General features: G+C 38.7%; 1 protein-coding gene across 1 annotated transcript in view; it reads left to right on the forward strand.

Annotated features, from left to right (window-relative positions):
• Positions 1–18,991, forward strand: part of LOC110458512 (titin-like) — a 483,136-nt gene that overhangs the window by 168,526 nt on the left and 295,619 nt on the right. The window contains exon 103 of the mRNA XM_021510245.1: positions 15,044–15,109. Within this exon, the coding sequence (XP_021365920.1) occupies positions 15,044–15,109 (66 nt within the window). The remainder of the gene's footprint in view (positions 1–15,043; positions 15,110–18,991) is intronic.

An 18,991-nucleotide genomic window follows, 5' to 3' on the forward strand; every position in this document is an offset into this window, starting at 1 on the left:
AGAAGTGCAACCTTCAGTCCCTGAAGATATTTTAGAAAAACCTGAATCAGAAATACCTCACGAGAAAGCAGAGCTACACAAAAACATTGGTCCAGACCTGGAAGATTTCGTGGCTGGAGTTGTTCATGACATTCTTGAGTCGGTTAAATCTACGAAAACTACAGAAAAGGAAACCATAGATGAAGAAACCTTTCAGGAAGCAATTTCCGTTGAAGAAGAACCTGAAGATGAGGATGTCACCGATGATGCAAAGTTCAGAGAGGTTCTTGAGATTGACAGGAAGCCAGATGATGTTCAAACCTTCAAGGAAACTGTTGAAATTGAAAAAATTCCTGATACAGAAGAAATTGTTATTGATGTCGACATTAAGCCTCAAACCAAAACTCAGGTTACGAAAACTGTTACCGAGACAACAGGAGCCACGGATACAGAGGTTGTGGAAGTAGAAACAATAGCTCCAGAGGAGGAAGTCATAGTTACTGAGCGAGAAACTCTCTCAGTGACGGAAACTGCTGAGGACAAACCTAGGTTCATTCAAGAACTAGAGAAACAGCCGAAACCAGAGGAACTTATTGTTGATATTGACATCACTCAGCCAAAATCAAAGACAGAGATCACTAAAACTGTTACGGAGATCGAGGAGGTTACCGACACTGAGAAAGTCGAGGTAGAAACAATTGCACCTGAAGAAGATGTAAATGTTACGGAGAGAGAAACTTTGACAGTATCTGAAACTGCCGAAGTGCAACCAACATACACTGAGGAAATTGAGAAAAAGCCAAAACCAGAAGAGGTTGTTGTTGATATCGAAATCACACCCCAACAGACCAAAACAGAAATCACAAAAACTGTTACCGAGATCGAAGAAGTAACAGACACTGAAACAGTTGAGGTCGAAACATTGGAATCTGAGGAAGATGTTATCGTGACAGAGAAAGAAACAGTTACTGTTTCAGAAACAGCGGAAGAACAGCCGGAGTTCATTGAGGAAATTGAGAAACAGCCCAAACCAGAGGAAGTTGTTGTCGATATTGACATCACTCAACCAAAAACCAGGACTGAAGTCACAAAAACTGTTACCGAGATTGAGGAAGTTACTGACACAGAGACAGTTGAGGTGGAAACATTGGAACCTGAGGAAGATGTTATTGTCACAGAGAAAGAAACCGTTACTGTTTCGGAGACGGCAGAAGAACAGCCAGAATTCATTGAGGAAATCGAGAAACAGCCCAAACCAGAGGAAGTTGTTGTCGATATTGACATCACTCAACCAAAAACCAGAACAGAAGTCACAAAAACTGTAACAGAGATTGAGGAAGTTACTGACACAGAAACAGTTGAGGTGGAAACATTGGAACCTGAGGAAGATGTTATTGTCACAGAGAAAGAAACAGTTACTGTTTCGGAGACGGCAGAAGAACAGCCAGAATTCATTGAGGAAATCGAGAAACAGCCCAAACCAGAGGAAGTTGTTGTCGATATTGACATCACTCAACCAAAAACCAGAACAGAAATCACAAAAACTGTTACAGAGATTGAAGAAGTTACTGACACTGTAACAGTTGAGGTCGAAACATTGGAACCTGAAGAAGATGTTATTGTCACAGAGAAAGAAACAGTAACTGTTTCGGAGACAGAAGAACAGCCAGAGTTCATTGAGGAAATCGAGAAACAGCCCAAACCAGAGGAAATAGTGGTCGATATTGACATCACTCAACCAAAATCCAGGACTGAAATCACAAGAACTGTTACAGAGATAGAGGAAATTACTGATACTGTTACGGAGGAGGTGGAAACAATGGCACCCGAGGAAGAGGTTATCGTCACAGAGAGGGAAACTCTGTCAATATCTGAGACTGCTGACGAACAGCCCAAGTTTGTTGAGGAATTAGAAAAGAAGCCAAAACCGGAGGAACTTGTCATTGATATTGACATCACTCAACCAAAAACCAGAACAGAAGTCACAAAAACTGTTACGGAGATTGAGGAAGTTACTGACACTGAAACAGTTGAGGTCGAAACATTGGAACCTGAAGAGGTTGTATTCGTCACAGAGAAAGAAACGGTGTCTGTTTCAGAGACAGCCGAAGAACAGCCAGAGTTCATTGAGGAAAATGAGAAACAACCGAAACCTGAGGAAGTTGATGCTGAGATAGAAAGTGACACAATCACAGAAGAAGTTGAAACTGTTGCTCCTGATGTGGAAATTGTAGAAACTGAGCGAGAAACAATCACAGTCTCTAAGGAAGAATCGAAAATTTTGGATGAAACTGAAGACAAAATATTCAAAGAAACTGTGGAAACTGAAATGATACCAAAAGAAGTTTCCGAGGTTGTAATATCTGTTGAGGAAAAACCAGATGAAACCTTCAAAGAAACAATTGAAATTGAAAAGAAACCTGTTCCTGAGGAAATCACTTTGGACATCAGCTTGAAACCTGAAACCTCTGAAATAACTGAAACAACTGTTGAAGTAACAACACTTTCTGATGAAACTGAGGATGTTGAAACCATCGCACCTGAGGAGGAAACTGTCATCACTGAAAGAGAAACTTTCACAGTTACCGAAAAACCAGAACTGTCAGAGGAAGTTATAGAGGAGATTCCAAAGGACACGTTCAAGGAAACTGTAGAAATTGATGAAGAACCAGACGAAGTCACTGAAATAGATATTTCTGTGACAGAAGAAATAGAATCTTCTGATGAAGAAACTGAACTGATATCTGAACTTGCCGAAAAAATGTTAACTAAAGATGTCAAGGTTGAAAAAAGACCTTCAATTGTGACTGATGATTACATGGTTCAGTTTCCAGACTCGGAATCGACTTCTTCAGACGAAAGGGAGTCAAGTATTGAAGAACAAGACATTGAGGAAAAGACGATTATCCTGGAGGACAAAAAGGAAACCTTCAAGCAAGTGATTGAGATTGATAAAGAACCGGAAGAGAAAGAAGTTCTAATCAACATCGACTTCTCTACCACAAAGTCACAAGTAAGGACTGAGACAATCGAAATAACACAGGAAATTGATGGAGATACCATTAGAACTACAAAGGAAACCGTCGTAGAGGAAGTTGATGTAACCGGTGCACTGAAAGTGACCAAGCAGGAATTTGTCAGTGTCGAAAAGAGGCCGTCAATTGTTACTGATGACTATGTTGTTCAGTTTCCTGTTGATGAGAGAAAAACAGCCTTTGAGGAAATTGATGAAATTGTTACTGAATCTCCAGAGGAGGTAAGCGATGAGCAAGAGGAAAGCATCATTGAAACCGTTTCAGTAGAGGAAAAACCACAAAAAGTATCTGCGATAGATATTTCAATTGAAAAACAGCCTGAAGAAACCTTTGAGCATATCATTGAAATTGAAAAGAAACCTGTTCCTGAGGAAATCACTTTGGACATCAGTTTGAAACCTGAAACCTCTGAAATAACTGAAACAACTGTTGAAGTAACAACACTTTCTGAGGAAACTGAGGAAGTTGAAACCATCGCACCTGAGGAGGAAACTGTCGTAACTGAAAGAGAAACGGTTACTGTAACTGAGAAACCAGAACTGTCAGAGGAAGTTATTGAGGAGATTCCAAAGGAAACCTTCAAAGAATTCATCGAAATTGAAAAGAAACCAGAAGAGGTTTCTGAGGTTGAAATAATGATTGAAGAAAAACCAAATGAAATCTTCAAAGAAACAATTGAGGTTGAAAAGAAACCTGTTCCTGAGGAAATCACTTTTGACATCAGCTTGAAACCTGAAACCTCTGAAATTACTGAAACAACTGTTGAAGTAACAACACTTTCTGATGAAACTGAGAAAGTTGAAACCATTGCACCTGAGGAGGAAACTGTCATCACTGAAAGAGAAACGGTTACTGTAACTGAGAAACCAGAACTGTCAGAGGAAGTTATTGAGGAGATTCCAAAGGAAACCTTCAAAGAATTCATCGAAATTGAAAAGAAACCAGAAGAGGTTTCTGTAGTTGAAATGACAGTTGAGGAAAAACCAGATGAAACCTTCAAAGAAACAATTGAGGTTGAAAAGAAACCTGTTCCTGAGGAAATCACTTTTGACATCAGCTTGAAACCTGAAACCTCTGAAATTACTGAAACAACTGTTGAAGTAACAACACTTTCTGAGGAAACTGAGGAAGTTGAAACCATCGCACCTGAGGAGGAAACTGTCGTCACTGAAAGAGAAACATTTACTGTAACTGAGAAACCAGAAGTGACAGAGGAAGTTATTGAGGAGATTCCAGAGGAAACCTTCAAAGAATCCATCGAAATTGAAAAGAAACCAGAAGAGGTTTCTGTAGTTGAAATGACAGTTGAGGAAAAACCAGATGAAACCTTCAAAGAAACAATTGAGGTTGAAAAGAAACCTGTTCCTGAGGAAATCACTTTTGACATCAGCTTGAAACCTGAAACCTCTGAAATTACTGAAACAACTGTTGAAGTAACAACACTTTCTGAGGAAACTGAGGAAGTTGAAACCATCGCACCTGAGGAGGAAACTGTCGTCACTGAAAGAGAAACATTTACTGTAACTGAGAAACCAGAAGTGACAGAGGAAGTTATTGAGGAGATTCCAGAGGAAACCTTCAAAGAATCCATCGAAATTGAAAAGAAACCAGAAGAGGTTTCTGTAGTTGAAATGACAGTTGAGGAAAAACCAGATGAAACCTTCAAAGAAACAATTGAGGTTGAAAAGAAACCTGTTCCTGAGGAAATCACTTTTGACATCAGCTTGAAACCTGAAACCTCTGAAATTACTGAAACAACTGTTGAAGTAACAACACTTTCTGAGGAAACTGAGGAAGTTGAAACCATCGCACCTGAGGAGGAAACTGTCGTCACTGAAAGAGAAACATTTACTGTAACTGAGAAACCAGAAGTGACAGAGGAAGTTATTGAGGAGATTCCAGAGGAAACCTTCAAAGAATCCATCGAAATTGAAAAGAAACCAGAAGAGGTTTCTGTAGTTGAAATGACAGTTGAGGAAAAACCAGATGAAACCTTCAAAGAAACAATTGAGGTTGAAAAGAAACCTGTTCCTGAGGAAATCACTTTTGACATCAGCTTGAAACCTGAAACCTCTGAAATTACTGAAACAACTGTTGAAGTAACAACACTTTCTGAGGAAACTGAGGAAGTTGAAACCATCGCACCTGAGGAGGAAACTGTCGTCACTGAAAGAGAAACATTTACTGTAACTGAGAAACCAGAAGTGACAGAGGAAGTTATTGAGGAGATTCCAGAGGAAACCTTCAAAGAATCCATCGAAATTGAAAAGAAACCAGAAGAGGTTTCTGTAGTTGAAATGACAGTTGAGGAAAAACCAGATGAAACCTTCAAAGAAACAATTGAGGTTGAAAAGAAACCTGTTCCTGAGGAAATCACTTTTGACATCAGCTTGAAACCTGAAACCTCTGAAATTACTGAAACAACTGTTGAAGTAACAACACTTTCTGAGGAAACTGAGGAAGTTGAAACCATCGCACCTGAGGAGGAAACTGTCGTCACTGAAAGAGAAACATTTACTGTAACTGAGAAACCAGAAGTGACAGAGGAAGTTATTGAGGAGATTCCAGAGGAAACCTTCAAAGAATCCATCGAAATTGAAAAGAAACCAGAAGAGGTTTCTGTAGTTGAAATGACAGTTGAGGAAAAACCAGATGAAACCTTCAAAGAAACAATTGAGGTTGAAAAGAAACCTGTTCCTGAGGAAATCACTTTTGACATCAGCTTGAAACCTGAAACCTCTGAAATTACTGAAACAACTGTTGAAGTAACAACACTTTCTGAGGAAACTGAGGAAGTTGAAACCATCGCACCTGAGGAGGAAACTGTCGTCACTGAAAGAGAAACATTTACTGTAACTGAGAAACCAGAAGTGACAGAGGAAGTTATTGAGGAGATTCCAGAGGAAACCTTCAAAGAATCCATCGAAATTGAAAAGAAACCAGAAGAGGTTTCTGTAGTTGAAATGACAGTTGAGGAAAAACCAGATGAAACCTTCAAAGAAACAATTGAGGTTGAAAAGAAACCTGTTCCTGAGGAAATCACTTTTGACATCAGCTTGAAACCTGAAACCTCTGAAATTACTGAAACAACTGTTGAAGTAACAACACTTTCTGAGGAAACTGAGGAAGTTGAAACCATCGCACCTGAGGAGGAAACTGTCGTCACTGAAAGAGAAACATTTACTGTAACTGAGAAACCAGAAGTGACAGAGGAAGTTATTGAGGAGATTCCAGAGGAAACCTTCAAAGAATCCATCGAAATTGAAAAGAAACCAGAAGAGGTTTCTGTAGTTGAAATGACAGTTGAGGAAAAACCAGATGAAACCTTCAAAGAAACAATTGAGGTTGAAAAGAAACCTGTTCCTGAGGAAATCACTTTTGACATCAGCTTGAAACCTGAAACCTCTGAAATTACTGAAACAACTGTTGAAGTAACAACACTTTCTGAGGAAACTGAGGAAGTTGAAACCATCGCACCTGAGGAGGAAACTGTCGTCACTGAAAGAGAAACATTTACTGTAACTGAGAAACCAGAAGTGACAGAGGAAGTTATTGAGGAGATTCCAGAGGAAACCTTCAAAGAATCCATCGAAATTGAAAAGAAACCAGAAGAGGTTTCTGTAGTTGAAATGACAGTTGAGGAAAAACCAGATGAAACCTTCAAAGAAACAATTGAGGTTGAAAAGAAACCTGTTCCTGAGGAAATCACTTTTGACATCAGCTTGAAACCTGAAACCTCTGAAATTACTGAAACAACTGTTGAAGTAACAACACTTTCTGAGGAAACTGAGGAAGTTGAAACCATCGCACCTGAGGAGGAAACTGTCGTCACTGAAAGAGAAACATTTACTGTAACTGAGAAACCAGAAGTGACAGAGGAAGTTATTGAGGAGATTCCAGAGGAAACCTTCAAAGAATCCATCGAAATTGAAAAGAAACCAGAAGAGGTTTCTGTAGTTGAAATGACAGTTGAGGAAAAACCAGATGAAACCTTCAAAGAAACAATTGAGGTTGAAAAGAAACCTGTTCCTGAGGAAATCACTTTTGACATCAGCTTGAAACCTGAAACCTCTGAAATTACTGAAACAACTGTTGAAGTAACAACACTTTCTGAGGAAACTGAGGAAGTTGAAACCATCGCACCTGAGGAGGAAACTGTCGTCACTGAAAGAGAAACATTTACTGTAACTGAGAAACCAGAAGTGACAGAGGAAGTTATTGAGGAGATTCCAGAGGAAACCTTCAAAGAATCCATCGAAATTGAAAAGAAACCAGAAGAGGTTTCTGTAGTTGAAATGACAGTTGAGGAAAAACCAGATGAAACCTTCAAAGAAACAATTGAGGTTGAAAAGAAACCTGTTCCTGAGGAAATCACTTTTGACATCAGCTTGAAACCTGAAACCTCTGAAATTACTGAAACAACTGTTGAAGTAACAACACTTTCTGAGGAAACTGAGGAAGTTGAAACCATCGCACCTGAGGAGGAAACTGTCGTCACTGAAAGAGAAACATTTACTGTAACTGAGAAACCAGAAGTGACAGAGGAAGTTATTGAGGAGATTCCAGAGGAAACCTTCAAAGAATCCATCGAAATTGAAAAGAAACCAGAAGAGGTTTCTGTAGTTGAAATGACAGTTGAGGAAAAACCAGATGAAACCTTCAAAGAAACAATTGAGGTTGAAAAGAAACCTGTTCCTGAGGAAATCACTTTTGACATCAGCTTGAAACCTGAAACCTCTGAAATTACTGAAACAACTGTTGAAGTAACAACACTTTCTGAGGAAACTGAGGAAGTTGAAACCATCGCACCTGAGGAGGAAACTGTCGTCACTGAAAGAGAAACATTTACTGTAACTGAGAAACCAGAAGTGACAGAGGAAGTTATTGAGGAGATTCCAGAGGAAACCTTCAAAGAATCCATCGAAATTGAAAAGAAACCAGAAGAGGTTTCTGTAGTTGAAATGACAGTTGAGGAAAAACCAGATGAAACCTTCAAAGAAACAATTGAGGTTGAAAAGAAACCTGTTCCTGAGGAAATCACTTTTGACATCAGCTTGAAACCTGAAACCTCTGAAATTACTGAAACAACTGTTGAAGTAACAACACTTTCTGATGAAACTGAGGAAGTTGAAACCATCGCACCTGAGGAGGAAACTGTCATCACTGAAAGAGAAACATTTACTGTAACTGAGAAACCAGAAGTGACAGAGGAAGTTATTGAGGAGATTCCAGAGGAAACCTTCAAAGAATCCATCGAAATTGAAAAGAAACCAGAAGAGGTTTCTGTAGTTGAAATGACAGTTGAGGAAAAACCAGATGAAACCTTCAAAGAAACAATTGAGGTTGAAAAGAAACCTGTTCCTGAGGAAATCACTTTTGACATCAGCTTGAAACCTGAAACCTCTGAAATTACTGAAACAACTGTTGAAGTAACAACACTTTCTGATGAAACTGAGGAAGTTGAAACCATCGCACCTGAGGAGGAAACTGTCATCACTGAAAGAGAAACATTTACTGTAACTGAGAAACCAGAAGTGACAGAGGAAGTTATTGAGGAGATTCCAGAGGAAACCTTCAAAGAATCCATCGAAATTGAAAAGAAACCAGAAGAGGTTTCTGTAGTTGAAATGACAGTTGAGGAAAAACCAGATGAAACCTTCAAAGAAACAATTGAGGTTGAAAAGAAACCTGTTCCTGAGGAAATCACTTTTGACATCAGCTTGAAACCTGAAACCTCTGAAATTACTGAAACAACTGTTGAAGTAACAACACTTTCTGAGGAATCTGAGGAAGTTGAAACCATCGCACCTGAGGAGGAAACTGTCATCACTGAAAGAGAAACGGTTACTGTAACTGAGAAACCAGAAGTGACAGAGGAAGTTATTGAGGAGATTCCAGAGGAAACCTTCAAAGAATCCATCGAAATTGAAAAGAAACCAGAAGAGGTTTCTGAGGTTGAAATAATGATGGAAGAAAAACCAGATGAAACCTTCAAAGAAACAATTGAGGTTGAAAAGAAACCTGTTCCTGAGGAAATCACTTTTGACATCAGCTTGAAACCTGAAACCTCTGAAATTACTGAAACAACTGTTGAAGTAACAACACTTTCTGAGGAAACTGAGGAAGTTGAAACCATCGCACCTGAGGAGGAAACTGTCATCACTGAAAGAGAAACGGTTACTGTAACTGAGAAACCAGAAGTGACAGAGGAAGTTATTGAGGAGATTCCAGAGGAAACCTTCAAAGAATCCATTGAAATTGAAAAGAAACCAGAAGAGGTTTCTGAGGTTGAAATAACGATGGAGGAAAAACCAGATGAAACCTTCAAAGAAACAATTGAGGTTGAAAAGAAACCTGTTCCTGAGGAAATCACTTTTGACATCAGCTTGAAACCTGAAACCTCTGAAATAACTGAAGAAATAGAATTACATATATCTGAAGATGAATGTAAGGAAACAGAATGGGAAGTTATATCTGATGAGGTAGTGAAGATTGCAAAGAGGCAGGAGGTGGAACTTCATATTGTTGAGGATGACCAACCTGTAAAGGTGGAAGCTGAAATTGACCTTGAGGAAGACGAACATGAGAAAGACAAGGATGAAATTGTCATTGAGGAGAAGAAACCTGAACAGGTTGAGGCTGAATTTGTCATTGAGGAGGAGAAACCTGAACAGGTTGAGGCCGAAATCATTCTTGAGGAAGAGAAACCTGAACAGATTGAGGCTGAAATCATTCATGAGGAGGAAAAACCAGAAGAGGTTGAGGCTGAAATTGCAATTGAGGAGGAAAAACCAGAACAGGTTGAGGCTGAAATAGTCATTGAGGAGGAGAAACATGAACAGGGTGAGGCTGAAATTGTCATTGAGAAGGACAAACAAATTGTCATTGAGGAGATGAAACTTGAAGAGGTTGAAGCTGAAATCATTCCTGAGGAAGAGAAACCTGAACTGGGTGAGGCTGAAATCATTCTGGAGGAGGAGAAACCTGAACACATTGAGGCTGAAATCATTCATGAGGAGGAAAAACCAGAACTGGTTGAGGCTGAAATCGTCCTTGAGGAGGAGAAACATGAACAGGGTGAGGCTGAAATCATTCTTTAGGAGGAGAAACCTGACCAGGTTGAGGCCGAAATCATTCTTGAGGGGGAGAAACCTGAACAGGGTGAGGCTGAAATTGTAATTGAGGAGGAACAACCAGAACAGGTTGATTCTGAAATTGTCATCGAGGAAGAAAAACCTGAAGAAGCTGAAGTTGCAATTATTCTTGAGGAGGAGAAGCCTGAACAGATTGAGGCTGAAATCATCATTGAGGAGGAGAAACATGAACAGGTTGAGGCTGAAGTCGTCATTGAGGAGGAGAAACCTGATCTGGTGGTTGAGGCTGAAATAGTCATTGAGGAGGAGAAACATGAACAGGTTGAGGCTGAAATTGTCATTGAGGAGAAGAATCCTGAACAGGTTGAGACTGAAATCGTCATTGAGGAGAAGAAACTTGAAGAGGTTGAAGCTGAAATTGTCATTCTTGAGGAGAAACCAGAACAGGTTGATTCTGAAATTGTCATCGAGGACGAAAAACCTGAAGAAGCTGAAGTTGCAATTATTCTTGAGGAGGAGAAACCTGAACAGGTTGAAGCTGAAATCATTCTTGAGGAAGAGAAACCTGAACTGGTTGAGGCTGAAATCATTCTTGAGGAGGAAAAACCAAAACTGATTGAAGCTGAAATTATAATCGAGGAGGAAAAACCAGAAGAGGTTGAGGCTGAAATTGTAATTGATGAGGAAAAACCAGAACAGGTTGAGGCTGAAATTGTCATTGAGGAGGAGAAACCTCAACAGGTTGAAGCTGAAATCATTCTTGCGGAGGAGAAACCTGAACAGGTTGAGGTTGAGGTTGTCATTGAGAAGGACAAACAAATTGTCATTGAAGAGAAGAAACCTGAACAGGTTGAAGCTGACATCATTCTTGAGGAGGAGAAAACTGAACAGGTTGAAGCTGAAATCATTCTTAAGGAGGAGAAACCTGAACTGGTTGCGGCTGAAATTGTCATTGAGGAGATGAAAATTGAAGAGGTTGAAGCTGAAATTGTCATTCTTGAGCAGAAACCAGAACAGGTTGAGTCTGAAATGGTCATCGAGGACGAAAAACCTGAAGAAGCTGAAGTTGCAATCATTCTTGAGGAGGAGAACCCTGAACAGGTTGAAGCTGAAATCATTCTTACGGAGGAGAGACCTGAACAGGTTGAAGCTGAAATCATTCTTGCGGAGGAGAAACCTGAACAGGTTGAAGCCGAAATCATTCTTGAGGAGGAGAACCCTGAACAGGTTGAAGCTGAAATCATTCTTGAGGAAGAGAAACCTGAACTGGTTGAGTCTGAAATAGTCATTGAGGAGGAGAAACCTCAACAGGTTGAAGCTGAAATCATTCTTGCGGAGGAGAAACCTGAACAGGTTGAAGCTGCAATCATTCTTGAGGAGGAGAACCCTGAACAGGTTGAAGCTGAAATCATTCTTATGGAGAAGAAACCTGAACTGGTTGATGCTGAAATCGTCATTGAGGAGGAGAGACCTGAACAGGTTGAAGCTGACATCATTCTTGAGGAGGAGAAAACTGAACAGGTTGAAGCTGAAATCATTCTTACGGAGGAAAAACCTGAACAGGTTGAAGCTGCAATCATTCTTTAGGAGGAGAAACCTGAACAGGTTGAAGATGAAATCATTCTTACGGAGGAGAAACCCGAACTGGTTGAGGCTGAAATTGTCATTGAGGAGGAGATACCTGAACAGGTTGAAGCTGACATCATTCTTATGGAGAAGAAACCTGAACTGGTCGAGGCTGAAATCATTCTTGAGGAGGAGAAAACTGAACAGGTTGAAGCTGAAATCATTCTTGAGGAGGGGAAACCTGAACTGGTTGAGGCTGAACTCGTCAGTGAGGAGGAGAACCCTGAACAGGTTGAAGCTGAAATCATTCTTACGGAGGAGAAACCTGAACAGGTTGAAGCTGAAATCATTCTTACGGAGGAGAAACCTGAACTGGTTGAGGCTGAAATTGTCATTGAGGAGGAGAAACCTGAACAGGTTGAAGCTGAAATCATTCTTATGGAGAAGAAACCTGAACTGGTTGAGGCTGAAATCGTCATTGAGGAGGAGAAACCTGAACAGGTTAAAGCTGAAATCATTCTTACGGAGGAAAAACCTGAACAGGTTGAAGCTGAAATCATTCTTGAGGAGGAGAAACCTGAAGAGGTTGAGGCTGAAATTGTCATTGAGAAGGACAAACCAGAACAGGTTGAGGCTAAAATTATTCTTGAGGAGGAGAAACTTGAGGTTGAGGCTGAAGTTGTCATTGAGGACGAGAAACCTGAACAGGTTGAGGCTGAGGTTGTCATTGAGAAGGACAAACCTGAACACATGTCAAGTACTGTAGCTCTGCCTGTAAGTGAATCTGTATCTGATATAGAAATAACACCCACCCCTTCACAAATCAGTGAGGTAGATATTGGGTCACAGGACACACTGCTGACCAGTACTGACCAGGAGGTGACCAAGACTGCCCCAGCACATGGTGAGGCATGATTGGATGTGCCAGCAGACTGCTTTTAATTGTGAACTCGAATCTAGCTATGCGCCTTATTTGCGATGCGTTACAAGGAATGGCTCTTATGCTCTGATAGACTAATAGACCCTCTGACTAAGAACCTGTAAACCCATACGATGAAGAATGTTGTGATTTCTTAGCTGTGTGGAAATTATATTTTTTTCCTTGAAAACAATATTTGAGTTTGAAAACTATTTAACCAGATTTGAAAACAAAATATCATTTAGCAACATATAGAGTAGTGTAATATGTCACAACATTCCATGAAGCATGGGTTGCACTTTGGAGCCACAAAGGCATAAACACTGATATTGTGTCCAATAAATTGGATTAATCTTTTTTCGTTTACAGCAGTCTGACAAGGGACATAACTCTATATCTATATAACAGACAACCTTTTTAATGTGTTTTGTTTGATTAGGAAGTCTTTAAATCTTATCTTTTGAACAGATTTTATTTCATTTAAAAAATGCTCCTGAAATTTAAAGGAAATTGAAAGATACAGATTATCTTGAAAAAAAATGTGTTAAAATGAAGTATTTAAAATAGTGAATTTTCTTGATGTATTTAATCTTCAGAATTAAATTTTAAAAATTGAATCTGGATAAATGAGGTTTAGCTATCTTGAGTATTTTTTTTTTATTTTTTTTATTTCAACCTATTTGATTATAAGTATACATGGCAGATGAATTGCACAGCAGGGAAATACCTATATTTTGTTCCTCTTCACCCACTGGTAATATGAGTTGTGTCCCTTGTCGGTGTATTCACTAATGATAGATGTACACCCTCACAAAGAGGAAATTCCATGTGTTAGAAATGATATACTTATGCATGACAGTCAAACCTGCAAGTTTTTGCAAATACATGTCTCAAACGTGAGGCAATTTCAAGATGATTCATCATGAGAGTAAACACTTTCGAACATTTAGCAGTTTTAGATGTTTTACATTATTTTTCAAAATAATTTAACTCACAACATATTTATCAAATCCTTCAATTTTTGTTAAGTTTCAGAAAACATATTGTCAGGTTTGACTGTGTCTAAAATTATCTCCCTGCTGTCAGGGTGGAGACTATCTCCCTGTCAGGACGTAGACTTTCTCTCTGCTGTCAGAGCCTGATGATTAAGTATTGTTACTGAACACTGTCTGAAATAGATCAGTCTTCACATTAATTGATATTTTAGATATGATGCTAATGTTATGCTCTGTTTTAGCTGAATGTGTCTTGCTCAATTTTGTTTTAAACAGATTTATTTTTCTTGGGCAGTTTAGCAGAAAAAATGTCAAAGTTTCAGTTAAGAATTGATAGCTTTTTTCATCATTAACTTAAATGCATTTCAAGAAAGAATAGCTGAATGTGTTTTGCTCAATTTTTTTTTTTTTTTATCAGTTTCATTTATTTGCCATCATTTATTTTCTGATTTTTAGAAGGAAAAGAACCATTGCCTAAGTTAAGATTGGTTGATTTTTTTTAATTTATTAACTAAAATGCATTTTTATGAAAGAATAGCTGCAATGAAACACAGAATATCGTGAGCTATGGAATGGCACGAAATAAGGTTGATAATTAAACTTGTTATTAATACATTAACTTCATAACTGTAAGATTGATTCTTTTATTATTACATATATTGTCTTGATGATTAAGCTTGAAAAGAATTTAAGAATAATGTGTTTTAAATTTGTAGAATGTATAATGTTAAGATTACTTTTGATTATGGTAAAATGCGATGGTAGCATATTGGTAAGTATAATGCTGAGGTTTCAAATATTTACTTTGTAGAATTTGTCCCTACACTTTATATTTATTCCCCTTATTTATCAGTGAACATTGATGTTATATTATAACCAAAGATAATTTGACCAGTCAGTAAGAAATGTACATCCCCTGATGGTAATGTACATCCACTGAGGAAAATGTACATCCACTGAGGAAAATGTACACCCCCTGAGGGAAATGTACACCCCCTGAGGGAAATGTACATCCACTGAGGGAAATGTACATCCACTGAGGGAAATGTACACCCCCTGAGGGAAATGTACATCCACTGAGGGAAATGTACATCCCCTGAGGGAAATGTACATCCACTGAGGGAAATGTACATCCACTGAGGGAAATGTACACTCATTGTAGGGAAAATTCAAGTGATAGCTATCTGACAAAACAGAACAATACTATTATATTTCAAAATGAAATTGAAGAGATTTTAATAAAAATTGAATGAAACTTCTAATTGACTAAATTGTGAAGATTTTGTACAGTGAAATCTTCAAAACTTAAAACAATTATTTTGCCTCTGTAAATTACTTGTGTTATGTGAGTAAGGTGTTGAATATACTGACACTGTTATAAACTTTGAATCATTTTAACCAGTATTCCTGTTTAAAAGAATTGATTTAATATTTCTCTACTATTTTTCATCCCAGCTCCAGAAGAAAAACTTGAGGAGTCCGTAGCAGAGGTGACCATTGATGTAGTGACCAAGGTTCAAGGTAGGTCACTGTTTGTTGCCCATTTCTCTTGGTTGTGGGTTCTGTTGCACAAAAATGAACATTTCCTCATGTACTGGCAACAATTGTACTAATAATTTCTTAATTTGATTCCAGTCAATTGGATCAATAATTTGATCAAATAGGTCAAATTCAACATTTTTATTTTCTTTCACAGATTAATGAAGTTAATTATAATTTTGAAAATTGGCAGTTTTGCTTTAAAATATTTAAACAAATAAGGTTGAGACCTTTTGTAATTTTGTTTTTTTGGTATTTTTGAACATCAAATTATATAAAACATTTGACGGAAGCAATTATTGTAAGATTTTCAAATGTACTTATGTTGCCAAAGGTTGAACATTTTCCTGATATCCTACTGAGTATATAAGCATTGCGCCCTCTTTTTAGTTTGTCCAGATCAAATTGTAGTTCACTTTCAGTGATAATGCTGCTCTCCGTTTTGCGCAGTGTATTTTTCCTTCAGTACACAACCTTGATGTAATTTCCTGACATTTATGCACATGTTCACATGTCCTTACATACCACAAAACCCAAAAGTACTGTATCAAGTAAAACCTTTGAACTCTGTACTTGGTTCCATGAAATTGATCCCTTTGACCTGTTTCTTTTTTTTCTACTGTATTATGTTGATATCATCATATGACCTTTGACCCCTGCCCTTTCTATTTGACCCCTGTGTATCCTCTGATCCCTTACCTCACTGTTTTATGTATATCCTTTCTCAGCAGCCGTTGACCTGGAAAGTGATGTGTCTCAGCTACAGATAGGTCAGAGCGACATCACCCTATCTGTGGCAAGGGAGACCACTCTCGATATTCAGGGGCAGATAACTCTTTCAGATATTAGTTCAAAAGAAACAGAGACAGTATCTGAGGAAATGACAGTATCTCAACCCGAGGACAAAACACAGCTAGATTTAACTGTTGTATCACAAGTGAAGGATATACCAGTCTCAGATGTCACAGAGTTTGTTACAACTCTTGATGAGGAACGCGGAGTCACTGCGATAACACAAGACATTCAAAAGGATGTACAAAGGTCAGTCATTGACATCACTGTGTCGTCCAAAGTAAAGGGTGTTGAAGAAGAACAAGAGTTGGAACATGTGACTGAAATTGAAGTGACCAAAGAGGACAGTGGGAAAACAGAGGATGTCTCAATGGAATTGGAAGTTTCTCAAGTGGACAAACAGGCAATCTCAGAAATCAAAGTTACAGAGGAAACTCAACCAACTGAGGATGTGACTGAAATTGATGTTACTACAGAAGACACTGGAAAAACAGAGGAAGTCACAATGGAACTGAAAGTTTCTCAAATAGATAAACAGGCAATCTCAGAAATCCAGCTTGCTGAAGAAACCCAACCAACAGAAGATGTGACTGAAATTGATGTTACTAAGGAGGACACTGGAAAAACAGAAGAAGTCACAATGGAACTGGAAGTTTCTCAAGTGGACAAACAGGCAATCTCAGAAATCAAGGTTACAGAGGAAACTCAACCAACAGAGGATGTGACAGACATTGATGTAACTAAAGAAGACACTGGAAAAACAGAAGAAGTCACAATGAAACTGGAAGTTTCTCAAGTGGACAAAAAGGCAATCTCAGAAATCAAAGTTACTGAGGAAACTCAACCAACTGAGGATGTGACAGAAATTGATGTAACTAAAGAAGACACTGGAAAAACAGAAGAAGTCACAATGAAACTGGAAGTTTCTCAAGTGGACAAACAGGCAATCTCAGAAATCAAGCTTGCTGAGGAAACACAACCAACAGAGGATGTGACTGAAATTGATGTTACTAAAGAAGACACAGGAAAAACAGAGGAAGTCACATTGAAACTGGAAGTTTCTCAAGTGGACAAACAGGCAATCCCAGAAATCAAGCTTGCTAAAGAAACCCAACCAACTGAGGATGTGACAGAAATTGATGTAGCTAAAGAAGACACTGGAAAAACAGAGGAAGTCACAATGAAACTGGAAGTTTCTCAAGTGGACAAACAGGCAATCTCAGAAATCAAGCTTGCTAAAGAAACCCAACCAACTGAGGATGTGACAGAAATTGATGTAACTAAAGAAGACACTGGAAAAACAGAGGAAGTCACAATGAAACTGGAAGTTTCTCAAGTGGACAAACAGGCAATCTCAGTAATCAAGGTTACAGAGGACACTCAACCAACTGAGGATGTGACAGAAATTGATGTAACTAAAGAAGACACTGGAAAAACAGAGGAAGTCACAATGAAACTGGAAGTTTCTCAAGTGGACAAACAGGCAATCTCAGAAATCAAGCTTGCTGAAGAAACTCAACCAACAGAAGATGTGACAGAAATCGATGTTACTAAAGAAGACACTGGAAAAACAGAGGAAGTCACAATGAAAATGGAAGTTTCTCAAGTGGACAAACAGACAATCTCAGACATCCAGCTTGCTGAAGAAACCCAACAAACAGAGGATGTGACTGAAATTAATGTTACTAAGGAGGACACTACTAGAAGTTTCTCAAGTGGACAAACAGACAATCTCAGAAATACAGCTTGCTGAAGAAACCCAACAAACAGAGGATGTGACTGAAATTAATGTTACTAAGGAGGACACTACTAGAAGTTTCTCAAGTGGACAAACAGACAATCGTGACAGAAATTGATGTTACTAAAGAACACACTGGAAAAACAGAGGATGTCAAAATGAAACAAACAGAGGAATTCACGATGAAACTGGAAGTTTCTCAAGTGGACAAACAGGCGATCTCAGAAATCAAGGTTACAAAGGAAACTCACCCAACAGAGGATGTGACAGACATTGATGTAACTAAAGAAGACACTGGAAAAACAGAAGAAGTCACAATGGAACTGGAAGTTTCTCAAGTGGACAAACAGGCAAGCTCAGAAATCAAGGTTACAAAGGAAACTCAACCAACAGAGGATGTGACAGACATTGATGTAACTAAAGAAGACACTGGAAAAACAGAAGAAGCCACAATGAAACTGGACGTTTCTCAAGTGGACAAACAGACAATCGTGACAGAAATTGATGTTACTAAAGAACACACTGGAAAAACAGAGGATGTCAAAATGAAACAAACAGAGGAATTCACGATGAAACTGGAAGTTTCTCAAGTGGACAAACAGGCGATCTCAGAAATCAAGGTTACAGAGGTAACCCAACCAACTGAGGATGTGACGGAAATTGATGTAACTAAAGAAGACTCTGGAAAAACAGAGGATGTCAAAATGAAACAAACAGAGGAATTCACGATGAAACTGGAAGTTTCTCAAGTGCACAAACAGACAATCTCAGAAATCCAGCTTGCTGAAGAAACCCAACCACCAGAGGATGTGACTGAAATTGATGTTACTACAGAAGACACTGGAAAAACAGAAGAAGCCACAATGAAACTGGACGTTTCTCAAGTGGACAAACAGGCGATCTCAGAAATCAAGGTTACAAAGGAAACTCAACCAACAGAGGATGTGACTGAAATTGATGTTACTAAGGAGGAAACTGGGAAAACAGAGGATGTCACCATGGAACTGAAAGTTTCTCAAATAGATAAACAGGCTATCTCAGAAATCAAGCTTGCTGAAGAAACCCAACAAACAGAGGATGTGACTGAAATTAATGTTACTAAGGAGGACACTACTAGAAGTTTCTCAAGTGGACAAACAGACAATCGTGACAGAAATTGATGTTACTAAAGAACACACTGGAAAAACAGAGGATGTCAAAATGAAACAAACAGAGGAATTCACGATGAAACTGGAAGTTTCTCAAGTGGACAAACAGACAATCTCAGACATCCAGCTTGCTGAAGAAACCCAACCAACGGAGGATGTGACTGAAATTGATGTTACTAAGGAGGA

The sequence above is a fragment of the Mizuhopecten yessoensis genome, unplaced genomic scaffold (genome assembly GCF_002113885.1).
Source record: "Mizuhopecten yessoensis strain PY_sf001 unplaced genomic scaffold, ASM211388v2 scaffold9639, whole genome shotgun sequence".
Lineage (NCBI taxonomy): Eukaryota > Metazoa > Mollusca > Bivalvia > Pectinida > Pectinidae > Mizuhopecten > Mizuhopecten yessoensis.